At 52.3% G+C, this 14,164-nt stretch overlaps 1 protein-coding gene across 1 annotated transcript; it reads right to left on the bottom strand.

The window, feature by feature from the left end:
- Positions 1-17: 17 nt before the first annotated feature.
- Positions 18-2,286, bottom strand: LOC136788501 (olfactory receptor 14A16-like). The gene is made up of 2 exons (XM_066987055.1): positions 1,561-2,286; positions 18-116 (listed from the first exon to the last, which is right to left on the bottom strand). The coding sequence occupies exons 1-2, from the start codon at positions 2,284-2,286 to the stop codon at positions 18-20; spliced, it is 825 nt and encodes a 274-aa protein (XP_066843156.1).
- Between the last annotated feature and the right edge of the window lie 11,878 nt (positions 2,287-14,164).

Genomic DNA, 14,164 nt, shown 5'->3' with positions numbered 1-14,164 from the left:
CTGAAGAAGTCTGTAGGTCACTGGTGAAGGAACTGTCTTTTTGTGCCATCACCAACGCGGATTACAAAAACACTTCCACACATAACGGTAATACGTCCCACCCCATCTTTGTCATCCTGTGGGGCAGGGGAGATGGAGCTGACAGCCAAGGGACACATGTGGGTGTGGAAGGTGGGGCCCAGCAGAGACAAGGAGTCAAGGCAGTGGGGTGGGGGAGGCCAGGAGAAGCAGCCCAAGGGGTGGTGCTCTTTGTGAGCACACATTTGTGCCAGCAGCCTGAGTGGGCAGCAGCTGTGCGCAGGTGAGGGGAGGCCAGGAAGCACATGCCAAGAGCACTCCTGCCAGCAGAGACAAGGCCAGGGCCGAGGGCAAGGGGAGAGGCAGGCTCAGGGCTGGGGGCTGCAAAGGCGCTGCTGAGCTCCCTGCCCCTGCAGCAGCCGCACTGGGCCTCAGCAGATGTGCTGGCCAGCACGCACTGGGAGGTCCTGGCGTGCATCAGAGAGCAGCAAGGAGGGTGCTGGAGAGGGCTGGGGCGACGTGCTTGGCAGAGCCCCATGCAAGGGCTGGCTGGGGGTCCCCTCTGCTGCAGCCACAGAGCGTGGCAGGAGGAGGGCAGGCAGGGCTCGTGGCCATGGGGCAGAGCCTGGCCCTGGACACTCCATGACCGCCTTGCAGGTCCTGACAGGCTGCGGTGAGGGGACGAATGCCCTGGGCCCCCTTCCTGCTCTGCCCAGGCCAGCAAGGGCCCAGAGCGGCCTCCTCTCCCCTTCCCCAGCCCTGGCTCTGCAGCACCAAGCCCTGCTGGGAGCCCTCCCCTGCATGCTCCCACCACTCCCTGAAGCTGCTGTTGCCCTCTGCCAGGCACTGCCCAGCCCAGCCCAACCCCTGCCCACCTCTCCCCACCTCCCGGACCTCTCCCCAACACAGCCCAGCCCAGACCAGCCCAGCAGCCCAGGCTGGGCTGGCCCCAGGGCAGTGCCCACTGCAGGCTGCTGCAGGGCTCTGGGCACGGCCACCACAACCCCAGCCCCTCGCAAGGCACCGCAGCTGCTGGGACAAGGGAGGCTCTGGGGCTCCCCAGCAGCCCCCAGACTGGGGCTAGCCATACCATAGGAAATGGAGGTCAGTGAAGCTGCAGACTGCCCCACCGAGTAGTGAGAGGCAGCCCCAAAGGCCACCTTCTTCTAATGTGGCAGCTGGGCTCTTGGCCCTGAGCCCCTCCTCCATGCTGGAGTTGCTCCCCCTGCTGCAGAGGAGATGGGAAGAGACAGGCCCTGAGACCAGTGAATCTCTCATGGCTTCTTTATTGACTTTCTCTGCACAGGAAGATTGGTTCTTAAAGTACCACAGACAACTGGGTCAAAACAAAAATCAACAGGTAGGAGGATAAGAAGAAACTTCTTTAAATAAAAATAATACTATCACATGTTTGAAAAAGTAATAATAAAGACAATTTCAAAATATTTTCCTAAACTTTTTGTGAGAAACCCTGTTACTACTGTTAACATGTTGGGCATATTACCAATGCTGAAGAAGCATGTATGCAAATAGTTTCCTTACTGCATTCTTCAGTTCCTGGTTCCTCATGCTATAGATGAGGGGGTTCACTGCTGGAGGCACCACCGAGTACAGAAATGACACCAGCAGGTCCATGGATGGGGAGGAGATAGAGGGTGGCTTCAGGTAGGCAAACAAGCCAGTGCTCACAAAGAGGGAGACCACGGCCAGGTGAGGGAGGCACATGGAAAAGGCTTTGTGCCGGCCATGCTCAGAGGGCATCCTCAACACTGCCTTGAAGATCTGCACATAGGACACCACAATGAAAACAAAACAACCAAATGTTAAAGAAAGACTAAAGACGAGTAGTCCAACTTCCCTGAGGTAGGCATGTGAACAAGTGAGCTTGAGGATCTGGGGGATTTCACAGAAGAACTGGTCCACTGCATTGCCTTGGCAGAGGGGGAGGGAAAATGTATTGGCCGTGTGCAGGACAGCATCAAGAAAGCCACTGCCCCAGGCAGCTGCTGCCATCTGGGCACAAGCTCTGCTGCCCAGGAGGCTCCCGCAGTGCAGGGGCTTGCAGATGGCAACGTAGCGGTCGTAGGCCATGACAGTGAGGAGGGAAAACTCTGTTCCAAGTAAGAAGAATAAAAAGAAGACCTGGGCAGCACATCCTTCATAGGAGATGGCCCTGTTGTCCCAGAGGGAATTGGCCATGGCTTTGGGGACAGTGGTGGTAATAGTGCCCAGGTCGAGGAGGGTGAGATTGAGGAGGAAGAAGTACATGGGGGTGCGGAGGCGGTGGTCGCAGGCAACGGCTGTGAGGATGAGGCCGTTGCCCAGGAGGGCAGCCAGGTAGATGCCCAGGAAGAGCCCGAAGTGCAGGAGCTGCAGCTCGCGCGTGTCTGCGAATGGCAGGAGGAGGAACTCGCTCACTGAGCTGATGTTGGGCATGGGGTCCTTCCGAAGGAGGAAAAAACATTAATAAAGTCAACATACCTGAAAAACAAACAAACGAACAAACAAACAAACAAACAAAAAGCTTTAATAAAGAAGAAGACATACCTGAGAAAAACTTGTTCCATTTCTCATATAACCCTCCTGAAAACAATTTTCCCCTTTCAGGCAGATATTTAGCAGGTCCCTTCCATGTGCTCTGCTTGATGCTGCCTGAGGGTGTTCCTGGGAGCAGGGATTCTGCTGTGGGCAATGCAGGAATCATTCCTGCACAGCCAGAGGTAAAGAGGAACATAGGGTAATCTCAGATTCAATCACCTGATAATAAAGAACTTTTCCATATTGTTACTCATAATTCACCCAAATGCAGAGCAGGGCTGTGAGGATTTATTTTTTTGTTTTCTGTCTAGCTGCTCACCCCACTCCTGAGGACTTTTTCTAAGGCATAAATCCTGGGCATTTCAAGTGAAACCTTGTGGATCCTCAGACACAAGGGGATGGTGCCTTCAGTGCAGTGTCCTTCAGAGAGGATAGGCAAAGCTGGTCTCATTTGACCTGTGCTGGCAACACTTTGTGGTGCAGGACAATTGCACTCAGAGGTTCATAGAGGCACAGATTCATAGAATATCCTGACATGGAAAGGACCCACAAGGATAACCAAATCCCACCCCTTAATCGGTACATGAACACCCAAAAACTGGTCCGTATGCCTGAGGGGGTTGTCCAAATGTCTGTTGAATTCTGGCAACCTCAGTGCTGTGACCACTTCCCTGTGGTGCCTGTTCCAGTGCCTACAAAACCATGACAGTGCTGGGAGTAAAGGAATCCAGGTTCAAAGGGCACATCTCCAGACCCCGCACCCTGTCCCTGTACCCCCCTACCAGCCAAGCACACCGAGGGCTCACTCCATGTGCATCTGAAAGCCCCATCCCCTGCCAGCCTGGAAACAAGAACAGCAGCAGCATGGCCAGGTGGAGAAGCCAGGAGGAATGCCAGCGTGCTGCTGCCACAGAAGGCAAGGCCAAGGTGGGACAGACACTCAGCAGACCCTCCTCTGCTGCAGCTCTGCCTGCAGAGGTGGCAGCTCATGCTAGGGACACCCAGGACTTGAGGGCAGAGGCTCTGCTGGTGGGAGAGGAGATCAAGGGGTGTCCCAGGGAAGGTGCCTGCCCTGCAGGGGATGGCAGGGAGGTGCCTGAGCCCTCCCTTGCACAGCATTTCTGGCAGTAGCTCCCTCTCACCACCTGCCCATGTCCCTGCTGCGTGCCCGTGTCCCTGTTGGGAGCTGGTTCTGTGTCCCCATTTCTCCTCTCTGTCCGTACTCACAGACCTCATGCCTGCCTCCCCTCCACTGCAGGAATCTGAAAGCTACAGAATGCAGCCATACCCTTCAAGTAGCCCCTGCCTTGGTGTTCCTTTTGAACAAATCAGATCATAAATTCCATTCTCTGAAGCATCTTCCACTCTGTGCTGGAGTAACAGAGAGAACTATCCAGAAGATGATATCAGGCATCAGATATGCCAGCTGTAGGAGACCTCGTTGGGAACTGCATGTGCATTGCCCTCATGCCAGAGACTCACGGTGCCAACAGCCTGTAGATCTGTCCTGCCACAAGCTGCCCTCTGTTGTTGCGCTCCTCACTGCCTCCAAGCCCTCTCTCCTTCTCTCCTCTCCCTGTGGTACCTGCAGTCAGAGCCCCCAGCCCTGCTGCGCTGTACAGAGGAGCTGCTCGTGGGCAGAGCTGTCGCTCTGCAGCGCTGCCCGCTTGCCAGGAGCTCCCCTTGGTCCCAGGATCCCGGCCCAGCTCAGCAGCACAGCACCTCACCATAACATCACTTGTTGGGCTCCCTCGAGGTGTCCCCAAGGCCTCAGGGCTGACAGCTCCTGAAGGCAGCAGGGTCTCTCCTGGGGTGTGGTGTTTGAAGCAGACTGAAGTCATCACCGACTACTCCTCGCTGAACATGGGAGAGACGCATTTTAGAAGTGTGATTTGTGCTGTTAGAGTCTGGTTGTCAAGCATGTTGTGCTTTAACCTGGCAGGCACCTCAGCACCACACAGCTCACCCTCACCCCCCAAAAGCTCACATGTTGAGATAAGGACAGTTTGATAGGACAGAAAAGGAAGAGAGAATAATGATGATGATGATGATAATATGTACAAAGCGAGGATGCACAATGCAATTGCTCACCACCGTGCTGAACGATGCCCAGCCCGTGCCTTTACAGTGACCCCCTTGACCATGGCCAGCCTGCATCAGGATCCAGTGTGCCGGTCTCTTATTTTTTTTTTTCAGTGCAAAATCATATTTCAGAAGGATTTGGTACATGTTCTTCCCTTTCTCAAGAACAGCCTCTGCTTTCTAACCCCACATAAGGATGCCATCAACGTACTGCTGGTGTTCAGGAGTTTCCCCCAGTTCCAGGGCAGTCTGAATCAGTCCATGGCAAATGCTAGGGCTGTGTTTCCAGCCCTGAGGCAGTTGATTTCAGGTGGACTGGACTCCCCTCCAAATTAAAGCAAACTGTGGCCTGCATGCTGCTGGCAAAGGAATGGAGAAAAATGCTTTAGGGATATCAATTGTGGCATAGCAGTAGGCTGCCTTTGACTCCAGTTTGTATCGAACGGGGAGGGAGATATCATCAGGGATGCAGGGGATAAGGTACGGGATGACATGCCATCCCACTCACGCCAGCTGAACACCAGAGCCGGCAAAGGATGCCCAGAGCCTAGAGAGGGAACAGAGCTTAACAGGAGAGCTACCGCAGGCCCACATGGAAGAGTTAAAGTTGCCCCATCCAGAAACGCAGACACACTGGGAGCCCAACTCAAATGTCTCTATGTAAATGCACGCAGCATGGGGAATAACCAAGGGGAACTGGAGGTGTGTGTGCGGTTGCAGGGTTATGATCTCGTTGCAATGACTGAGACATGGTGGGACATCTCCCATGACCAGAATGTGGCCATGGACGGCTTTGTGATTTTATTGAGGACAGGCCAGGAAGGCGAGGTGGTGGAGTTGCTCTTTATGTCAGTGAGCAACTGGAATCTATGCAGCTCTGCTTAGGGGGGGACAAAGTGCACGTCGAGAACCTATGTGTGAGGATCAAAGGACAGGCCAACAGGGGTGACATTGTGGTGGGTGTTTACTACAGACCACAGGTTCAGGAAGACGAAGTGGATGAGGCCTTCTACAGGCAGCTGCAAGTTGTGTCACGTTCGGAGGACATGCTTCTTATGGGGAACTTTAACCACGCAGATATTTGCTGGGGAGACAACACAGCTCAGAACAAACGGTCCAGGTGGTTGCTGAAGACCATGGCAGATAACTTCTTGATGCAGGAAGAAAGTAAGCCAACAAGGAGAAGGGTGCTGCTGGACTTGGTGCTAGCAAACAGAGATGGTCTAGTTGGAAACATGAAGGTTGAGGGCAGTCTTGGCTGCAGTGATCATGAGATGTTGGAGTTCAAGATCCTGCGAGGAAGAATCAGGGCAAAAGGAGGACTGCAACCCTGGATTTCAAGAGTTAACTTTGACCTCTTTGGAGACCTAATTGGAAGAATCCTTTGGTCCAGGGCCTGAGGGGAAAGGGTGTCCAGGAGAGCTGGCTGATATTCAAGCACCACTTCCTCCAAGCTCAGGGTTGGTTCATCCTTACAAGAAAGAATTCGAGGAAGGGAACAGGAGAACTGCGTGGATGGGCAAAGAGCTCTTGGGAAAACTTAAACAGAAGAAGAAAACGTACATGATATGGAAGAAGGAACAGACGACTTGGGTGGAATTTAAGAACATTATCAGAGAATGCAGGGATGCAATGAGGAAGGCCAAGGCCCAGTGAGAATTACATTTAGTGAGAGACATCAAGGATAACAGGAAGACCTTCTTCAAATACATCAGCAGCAAAAGGAAGACTGAGGAAAATGTGAGTGCTCAGCTAAAGGAGGTGGGTACCTTGGTGATGGCGGATACAGAGAAGGTGGAATTACTGAATGCCTTTGTTGCTTTGGTCTTCAATGCTAAGGCTAGAACCCAAGCACTACTGAGCCTGGAAACAAGAGGGAAAACCTGGAGGGAAGAAGACTTTCCCCATGTTGAAGGGGATTGGCTTAGAGGTTATTTAGGCAAGGCAGACACCCAGAAAACTGTGGGTCCCAATGGGATGCACCTGAGAGTGCTGAGGGAACTGGCAGGCATTATTGCTAAGCCACTCTCTATCATGTTCAAAATGTCTTGGAGGAGAGGAGAGGTGCCTGAGGACTGGAAGAAAGCCAACATTACTCCAGTCTTCAAGGAGGGCAAGAAGGAAGACCCAGGCAACTACAGGCCAGTCATCCTCACCTCCACCCCTGGAAAAGTGATGGAGCAGCTCATCTTTGAGGCCATCTCTAAGCACATGGAGGAAAAGAAGGTGATCAGAAGCAGTCACCATGGATTCATCAAGGGGAAGTTGTGTTTAACCCACCTGGTAGCCTTCTACGATGAGATGACTAAATGGATGGATGGATGGATGGATGGATGGATGGATGGATGGATGGATGGATGGATGAGGGGAGAGCAGTGGATGTTGTCTACCTTGACTTCAGCAAGGTTTTTGACACTGTCTCCCATAACATCCTCCTGGGCAAGCTCCGGAACTGTGGGATCCATGAGTGCACAGTGGGGTGGATCAAGAACTGGCTGGATGGCAGAGCTCTGTGTTGTGCTCAACGGTGTCGCTGGGTCTGTTTAGCCTAGAGAAGAGGAGATTGAGAGGGGAAATTATCAGCCTTTATAAATACTTGAGGGGACAATGTAAAGTGGATGGAGCCAAACTCTTCTCAGTGGTGGTGAGTGATAGGACAAGGGGTAATGGGTATAAATTGAATGACAGGCGATTTCATTGTCATATGAGGAAGAACTTCTTTACAGTTTGGGTGACAGAGCAGTGGAATAGACTGCCCAGAGAGGCTGTGGAGTCTCCCTCTTTGGAGATATTCAAAATCCACCTGGATGTGATCCTGTGTAACATGCTCTAGGTGAGCCAGCATGAGTAGCGGGGTTGGACTAGATGATCTCTGGAGGGCCCTTCCAACCTCAGCCATTTTGTGATTGTGTGATTCTGTGACTCTGTGAAATAAAAAAAAAAAAAAGATGTTTTTCTGTTGTTGTTCTTCTCGGGTTGTAAGAAGTCTTCATTTTCAGAATTTTGTAGCTTGTCTAGAAGATTTATGATTTTTTTCCTAAGTCTGGGACATATCCCAGCAAGATGAGGACGTTCCCTCTATGCAAATATAAATTTATATAGATATTTCCAAAAATGCATGTCCTCCCAATAATATAAATGGAGGTATTATATCCCCCAAAAGTATTTGTCTTGGCATATTTCACATCTATGTTTCATATTTAAATGAATTTCGGAGCAATAAAGTCTTTAGGTCCTGCCTTTACTTCTTTCCCATTGGGCTACAGCTGCTAGCAGTTTCCTCATATCATCTCTGTTTATGACCCAGAGAAATCTGACACCACAAATGTCACTCAAATGTCACTCTGGCACCTCCAATGTCACCAGGGGTCTGCATCTGAACATCTCCCTCCTGCCTTCCACCTCCATTAAATGTCCTGGGAGCTGAGACACGCAGCAGACATGCAGATGTCTGGTTTGTGCCCACCTGAACAAAGGCAGGAGGAATCCCAACTCCTGTGGGCTTGTGTGAGGCATGAGAGAGGCAGCTAAGACCCCTTCTAGCCTGTGGACTGCAAACAAAGAATGAGATGCCTTGGTTGACTCAGATGAAAAACTTTCCTCATCGGGGGAAGGCAGATCCCTCCCTGTCCTTGCCTGGGTGTTCTGCCTAAAACCAGGACATGGAAAGGTGATACTTGGACCTCACACTTTTTCTGATATGAGGAACGACAGTGCTGGAAATGAGTTTTCTTCTCCAGTGGAGGGAAGGAACATCAGTGGTTGCTTCAGTCTGTTTCAAAGTCCATTTCCCTGGAGGCCCAGGGACTTGTCAAGAGCTCCCTGTGCTGCTGAGCTGGGCAGAGCTCCTGGACCCAAGGGGAGCTTCTGGCAAGCGGGCAGCGCTGTAAAGAGACAGCTCTGCCCACGAGCAGCTCCTCTGCACAGCACAGCAGGGCTGGGGGCACTGCCTGCAGGGGACAAGGACAGCTGAGAGAAGGGAGGGAGATGTTAAAGGCAGTGTGGAGGGGGGCTGCTGAGAGCTCACTGCAGGAGGAATCTTCCCAGCCCCGAACAGGGTAAGTCTCTGGCTGCAGGGCAATGCAGCTGTTGTTCCTGATGCCATCTCCAGATTTCCTGGCAAATCCCACAGCCTACGGGATTTTTCAGAAGAACCCTCAGAGTTTCTTTGTATAGGAGGGGAGTGAAAATTCTCCAGAGCAGGGATTACCTGCTAAAGCTGTCAGAGGGACAGGACATGAGGGTTCCTTCTCACAGGGCTGGCCGCAGGCTGTGCAGCCAGGGTGCAGGCAGGGGTGGCCAGGGCTGTGGTGCAGAGCAGGGTCCTTGCTGTGCCCCAGGGTCTGTGTGCCGGGGCAGGGCCTCTGCCGCCTGCCAGGCTCAGCACTCAGCCTGCCCGGCGAGCTGCCCGGGGAGCTGCCCAGGGAGAAGCTGTGGGTGGAAGGAGCCCCCCAGCAGGGCAGGGCAGGGCAGGTCAGAGTCCTGCTGGAGCCCAGATGCTACTGCCTGGGGCAGGCTGCTCAGAGCTCAACAGCACCCCCAGGGCATATTTGGGGGAGATTCTTGAAAGGCAAGAACAACACCTCCTGTACCTGAAGGGAAGGCACTCTCTGAGGTCTCTGCTTTAATCTTCCTGCTTTTCGAGGGCAGTCGGGATGATAATGGTGTTGTCAGGTTTGTAGAAGAGACTGAAACTCAAAGAGCATTACACTGAAAGAGACCTGTAGGTCTTTGAGGAACCTCACAAACTCGCTCCACGCTCTTTAAGCTACAGATAGCAGCAACACCACCTTCATTGTTTCTTGTGGGATTGTTGGAACTCCCTCTCAGCACCTTTAAATAGGAAGATGCCTCTGGCCAGCGGACGCCTGAGATCCATCCCTGGTGCTCTTTATCATATACTGTATGGCAGTACTGACTCCTGCTGAGTCTACAGAGGATCTGCATGGTCTCTGTGGCACCCTTAGGCAGAGAAACCCAGAGCTCCAGGCAGGAGCAAGTCTTCTTCAGATGAAGATGCAGTGAGGATGCAGTCTTGGTGAGGAGGTTTCTGTGAAATATGGTTTAGGTTTTCCCCGGAAAAGTCTCTCTAACTTGTCACCGTCTATTCCCCATGGACAGCCAACCATGCCCTGAGGAAGCAAATGTCCAACATCACCTTCCCCAAGGAGTTCCTCCATCTGCTATTCGCAGACACCTGCGAGCTTCAGCTCCTGCACTTCGGGCTCTTCCTGGGCATCTACCTGGCTGCCCGCCTGGGCAACGGCCTCATCCTCACAGCCGTAGCCTGCGACCACCGCCTCCACACCCCCATGTACCTCTTCCTCCTCAACCTCACCCTCCTTGACCTGGGCACTATTACCACCACTGTCCCCAAAGCCATGGCCAATTCCCTCTGGGACACCAGGACCATCTCCTACTCGGAATGTGCTGCACAGGTTTTTTCCTTTTTCTTTTTCGTCTCAGCAGAGTTTTCCCTTCTCACCATCATGGCCTATGACCGCTACGTTGCCATCTGCAAACCCCTGCACTACGGGACAATAATGGACAGCAGAACTTGTGTCAACATGGCAGCAGCTGCCTGGGGCAGTGGCTTTCTCTATGCTGTGCTGCACACTGCCAATACCTTTTCCCTTCCTCTCTGCCAAGGCAATACCCTGGACCAGTTCTTCTGTGAAATTCCCCAGATCCTCAAGCTCTCCTGCTCTGATGCCTACCTCAGAGAACCTGGGCATATTGTTTTTACTGCATGTTCACTTTTAGTGTGTTTTCTTTTCATTCTGTACTCCTACATGAAGATCTTCAGGGCTGTGCTGAGGATATCCTCTGAGCCTGGACGGCACAAAGCCTTTTCCACATGCCTCCCTCACCTTGACATAGTCTCCCTGTATATCAGCACTGGCACATTTGCCTACTTGAGACCCCCCTCCATGTCCTCCTCATCCTTGAATATTTTGTTGGCGGTTATGTACTCAGTGGTACCTCCATCAGTGAACCCCCTCATCTACAGCATGAGGAATCAGGTGCTGAAGGATGCAGTGTGGAAACTGTTGTCTGCGTGTTTTTCAGAATCAATAAAATTCCTGTCCTCCGCATATCACTGATAATGCAACTCATTACAGACCGAGATATTGTTTTTGTTTTGTTTTCCTTTTATCTTTACTTTTACATTTTTACTGATGATAAGGTAGTCCAGAGAGAAATATGATCGTTATTTGCGTTCCACAGACAAAGCAGAGCTCTGCAACACCAGGAAATGGGAAAAGCACTGGGAAAATTATTAGTTATTCAATCAGTGAAATTTCATAGTCTGGATCGAGTGAATCACCCCAAAACTTCTCCTGACATTGGAAATGAGTTGGACTAGATGATCCTGGTGGGTCCCTTCCAGCTCAGGCTATTCCATAAGTCTTTGACTCTGAAGAAGGCCGGCTATCTGTGCGCACCCTCCATGGCCAAAGAACCACTTGTGTGGGAGGCAGTCAGTGGCAGTGCCCCCCACCAGCTGGCTTTGCCTTCCCAGCCTGACCAGCACAGCCCTGCAGAGTGCCCCACGTCCCTGTGCATCACAGCCCCCTCGCTCTGCAGAGCAGCACCGCCAGCTTGGGGGCTGTTGGCAGCATGGGCAGGGGCTGTAGGAATGGCTGGCCTGAGCAGATGTGCTGGCCTGGGGCAAGTCTGTGTGGGACATGGGGTGTCCCGGGAGCAGAGCAGAGCACTGTGTGTGTGCAGTGGTGCTGCCTGAGGAGCCCCAGGGCCAGCAGTGTTTTGGTGTGCTGTGCTGGGGAGTGGGGCTGGCCTGGGGGACTGCAGGCTGCCTGGGGGTGGGGAGTCCCCTGCAGATAGCAGCAGCAGAGACACTGCCACTGACCTCCGCTTCTCCATTTGCTGCTTTGGGACCATCCCAGCCTGGGCTGCTCTGCTGGGCTGGGCTGGGTTGGGGAGAGGACAGGGAGGTGTGGAGAGCTCGGGAGGGGCTGGGCTGGGCTGGCCTCCTGGGAGAGGCTTGGCGGAATCACAGAGCAGTCTGGGCTGGGCCCTTTTTCACTGGATATGGATATGACCAATGCTAGTCATCATGAGTTTCACAGCAACTCCTTCTCTGACGAGTTCTCAACATTTTCCTAAAATATGTATTCAGTTCTTGATTCAATTTTCCACACAGAGGTGGCCATTGCCTTCAGTATGCCCTTGAGTTACTAAAGGCTACATGGGGAAATGTGAGTCTACATATGTGGAAGGCCTCCTGAAGCATGAGCTGGTTGACAGGCAGACTACCTGAGGGATTGTGCAGGGCATTCCCTGCACCCGGTGCTCCTGGGGGGGCTGGGAAGAGGCCTCCTGAGCACAACAGCTCCTTGTAGCCCTGTGGATGCTGGCTGTGAGGTCACTTCTGTCCCAGCCCCTGGCTGGCCAACAGCAGGGAGGCAGAGCCCCTGAGGTCATAAAGGCCATCAGAAAGCTGCCCCCAACAGGCTGACACATTATGGGAGGCCAGGGGAAAGCTGGGTGAATAATGGTGGGAGATTTGGGACAGAGAAGAGGGGCTTTGCTAAGAGAAAGGAAAGATTTGGAAGAGGTAAGAGGGTTTTCGGGTAAGGCTGATGCTTCTTCAACACTCACTGGGAAAATATTTATGTTATGTCCTGGAAATATTTCTATCTAGCAACCCGAAAATCTAGTGCTACCCTAAATGCTCTCTCTCACCCTGAAAAGCATCTGTTGCTCTAATTCCCAACCTCATTTCCTAACTTGAAGTCAAACCCCAAACACATTACTTCTTACCATTAATCATAGAATCATAAGAACACAGGGTTGGAAAGAACCTACAAGATCATCTATTCCAACCATCCTCCTATCACTAATACTGCCCCCTAAGCTACTAAATCATACCTCGTAGCAACTCATACAGGTGCTTCTTGGACACCGCCAGGGACGGGGACTCCACCACCTCCCTAGGCAGGCCGTTCCAGTGCCTGACCACTCTTTGAGAGAAAAAGGTTTTCCTAATATCTAATCTAAATCTTCCCAGGTGCAACTAGTGGCCACTTCCTTGAGTCCTATCATTAGTTATCTGAGAGAAGAGGCTGACCCCTTCTCAGTGGAACAGAGGGCCCTATTTGTCAGCCTGACCCTACCTGTAGAGAAGTCTGTTGCCTCCCTGGGGCCAGGGTCAGGGACATTGCCAGAAAGCTTCCTAACCTGGTTCGCCCCTTTGACTACTATCCTCTTTTGATAGTCCAGGCTGGAAGAGGTGATACTGAAGAGAGAAGTTTGAGGGCTATCAAACGGGACTTTAGGGGACTGCAATGATTAATAGATGGAGCGGGAGTACAGGTCATACTTTCCTCCATCCCTACAGTGGCAGGGAGGGGTACAGAGAGGACCCGGAAAGCCCACCTGAACAGGTGGCTCAGAGGCTGGTGCCAACACAGAAATTTTGTTTTTTTTGACCACAGGACACTTTACTCGGCACCTGGCCCACTAACTGCAGATGGGTCCCACCTGTCTCGAAGGGGAAAACAGACACTAGTGCAGGAGCTGGCAGGGCTCATTGAGAGGGCTTTAAACTAGGTAGGAAGGGAGACAGGGAGGGAATAAGAATCATTAGAGGTGTGTCAGAGAGAACAATGTCTGGGCTGGGGGAGAAAGCAATGGCCCAGCTGAAGTGCATCTACACTAATGCGCACAGCATGGGCAACAAACAGGAGGAGCTGGAAGCCATTGTGCACCAGGCTAGGTCTGAGTTGGTTGCTGTCACTGAAACAGGGTGGGACCAATCCCATGACTAGTGTGCGGCAATGACAGGCTATAGGCTCTTCAGAAAGGACAGCCAGCACAAAAGGGGTGGTGGTGTGGTTCTCTATATTAGAGAGTGTTTTGACGTTGTGGAACTTGAGACTGAGTCTGGGAATGGTAAGGTTGAGTCCCTATGGGATAGGATCAGTGGGAAGGCCAACAAAGCAAGCATCCAGGTGGGGGTCTGTTATAGACCGCCGAACCAGGATGAGGAGACGGATGAGGAGTTCTACAGGCAGCCGGCAAAAGTTGCAAAATCGTCGGCTCTTGCCCTCATGGGGGACTTCCCAGACGTATCCTGGACATGCAATACAGCTCAGAGGAAACAGTCTAGGAGGTTTCTGGAGAGCGTGGAAGATAGTTTCCTGATGCAGCTGGTTAGTGAGCCTACCAGGGGAGGTGTCCAGCTAGACCTGCTGTTCACAAACAGAGAAGGACTGGTGGGAGATGTGGTGGGTGGGAGCTGTCTTGGGCAGAGTGACCACGAAATGGTAGGGTTTTCTATTCTTGGAGAAGTCAGGAGGGGGATCAGTAAAAGTGCTGTCTTGGACTTCTGGAGGGCAGACTTTGCATTGTTCAGGACACTGGCTGGCACCTTGGGAGGCAGTTCTGAAGGGCAGAGGAGTCCAGAAAGGCTGGGCACTCTTCAAGAAGGAAACCTTAATGGCTCAGGAGCAGTCTGTCCCCATGTGCCCAAAGACGACCTGGCATGGATAATACATAAACA

This window comes from Anser cygnoides, chromosome 38, assembly GCF_040182565.1.
Source record: "Anser cygnoides isolate HZ-2024a breed goose chromosome 38, Taihu_goose_T2T_genome, whole genome shotgun sequence".
Taxonomy (NCBI): domain Eukaryota; kingdom Metazoa; phylum Chordata; class Aves; order Anseriformes; family Anatidae; genus Anser; species Anser cygnoides.
This window is presented reverse-complemented; position numbering and strand designations above follow the sequence as displayed.

What these genes read in the sequence shown, in the direction of transcription:
- LOC136788501 (XM_066987055.1), bottom strand. Translation starts at nt 2,286, where the DNA reads ATGTACTTCTTCCTCCTCAATCTCACCCTCCTCGACCTGGGCACTATT. An exon ending in ACCAGGAACTGAAGAATGCA is followed by an intron (nt 117 to 1,560) that starts GTAAGGAAACTA and finishes CCTGCCCCACAG; the next exon opens with GATGACAAAGATGGGGTGGG.